The sequence below is a fragment of the Etheostoma spectabile genome, chromosome 7 (genome assembly GCF_008692095.1).
Source record: "Etheostoma spectabile isolate EspeVRDwgs_2016 chromosome 7, UIUC_Espe_1.0, whole genome shotgun sequence".
Classification (NCBI taxonomy): domain Eukaryota; kingdom Metazoa; phylum Chordata; class Actinopteri; order Perciformes; family Percidae; genus Etheostoma; species Etheostoma spectabile.
This window is the reverse complement of record NC_045739.1, coordinates 7,867,829-7,869,245: the sequence shown is the minus strand read 5'-3', so window position 1 is coordinate 7,869,245 and position 1,417 is coordinate 7,867,829. Positions and strand designations below refer to the sequence as shown.

General features: G+C 41.8%; 1 protein-coding gene across 17 annotated transcripts in view; it reads right to left on the bottom strand.

Moving 5' to 3' along the window:
* Positions 1–377: 377 nt before the first annotated feature.
* LOC116692248 (cyclin-dependent kinase 17) overlaps positions 378–1,417 on the bottom strand; it is a 37,219-nt gene continuing 36,179 nt past the window's right edge. For all 17 annotated transcript variants that reach the window (XR_004332670.1, XM_032520375.1, XM_032520382.1 and 14 more), the window contains one exon: positions 378–1,378. Coding sequence is in view for 2 of the 17 variants with exons in the window: in XM_032520378.1 (XP_032376269.1) it covers positions 1,341–1,378 (38 nt within the window). In the remaining 15 variants the exon portion in view is untranslated. The remainder of the gene's footprint in view (positions 1,379–1,417) is intronic.

Here is a 1,417-nt window from a genome sequence, read left to right as displayed (position 1 = left end):
ATATATACAGATTAAAGAAAAGAAAAACAACAAGTAAAAATAAATGCAAGTAAAGTTGAGCGGGAGAGGTTTGGGGTTGTTCAATTGTCTATGATCTAAAGAGGTAAAATCAGGTGCAAAGAGAACGTTTCAACAGCAACACCTGTACATCGCACAACAAATCGAGACAACTTCTCAGTCAAGGCAAGAAAGGAAAGGTGGTGTCTAAGAATAAGCAGGTAAGAATTAGTACATTTTCCTAAACTCTCTGTCCATACAGGTTGTCCTTCTTGGGTACTGAGAAGGCAGCGTCTTGCAGCATAGTGCTCTTTACAGTGTGTGAGCATGTGAAAAATGCAAGTATTGCTGACTACTAGTTTGAGAGTTTTTTTAATTGAAGTGTGGCATAGTGTCCAATTTCTGTGGTGAAGGTAAATACATCTGTCCTATATGGTTAGTGAGTGGTTGTTTCTGATTTTTTGGTTTGTTATTTTGATTCTTCTTCACTCTAACATCTAGCATGTACATAACATCCTACTCTGCTTGAGAGAATGATGACGTAACGTAATGACAGCCAATATGACCTCTACTGGATAATAAGGTGCTAAAGTTTATCTCTGTAAACGCCATTGATCTACACACTTAACTTTCAAGTGAATCATAAGTGTGTGTGTGTGTGTGTGTGTGTGTGTGTGTGTATTTGAGAGAGATAGAGAGACATAGAATGAGAGAAAAGGAAAGAGAGAAAATTTGTCTGTGTGGTTTTAAAGTTCAATAATAATAAAGGGCCAAGAGGTTAGGCGAGGTTGGGTACAATATTCAGTGTTTGGATTCAGGCTAAGACGTGTTATGAAAAAGCAGAGTTCTACAGCTAAGTCTCTTTATGTACAGCAACAGTCCAAAGAGAGAGAAAGTGACTGGTTTCCGCTGTCTTTCTTTGCCTCTGAATCACGACCACTTCTCACTCCTTCTCCCTCACAGCTCACTGATGCAGCAAGTTCTGTTCAAATACCGAGTCAGCCCTCCTCCTCCTAAACGCTGCCCTCTTCTGGACAGCAGCTGTAGTAGCAGCAAGGAGAATCTTGTATTCTCCCACTTTTCTTCCAGCATGTGCACTCGTTTTTAAAATTATTAGGATTGGGCTAAGTCTTAATTTTTTTTGTCAAGTACAAATTCTTCACCCTAAATTCTGTGTGGTTTTGTCTCCATGTTGTGTTCTCTTCTTCAATGTGTTTGTGTGTGTTTATATGGCAGGGTGCGTGTCTCTCCTTCAGCGTGTGTGGGGCAGGGTCAGTGAATGTATGTCCGACAGGACAGCTCCACGTGTCACTGTCCTCCTCACTTCAGCGCCCCCGCCAGCACTAAAACAACACACTCTGCCTCCTGCTCCTCCCCTGGGCTGAGAGAGAGAGAGAGAGAGAGAGAGAGAGAGAGAGAG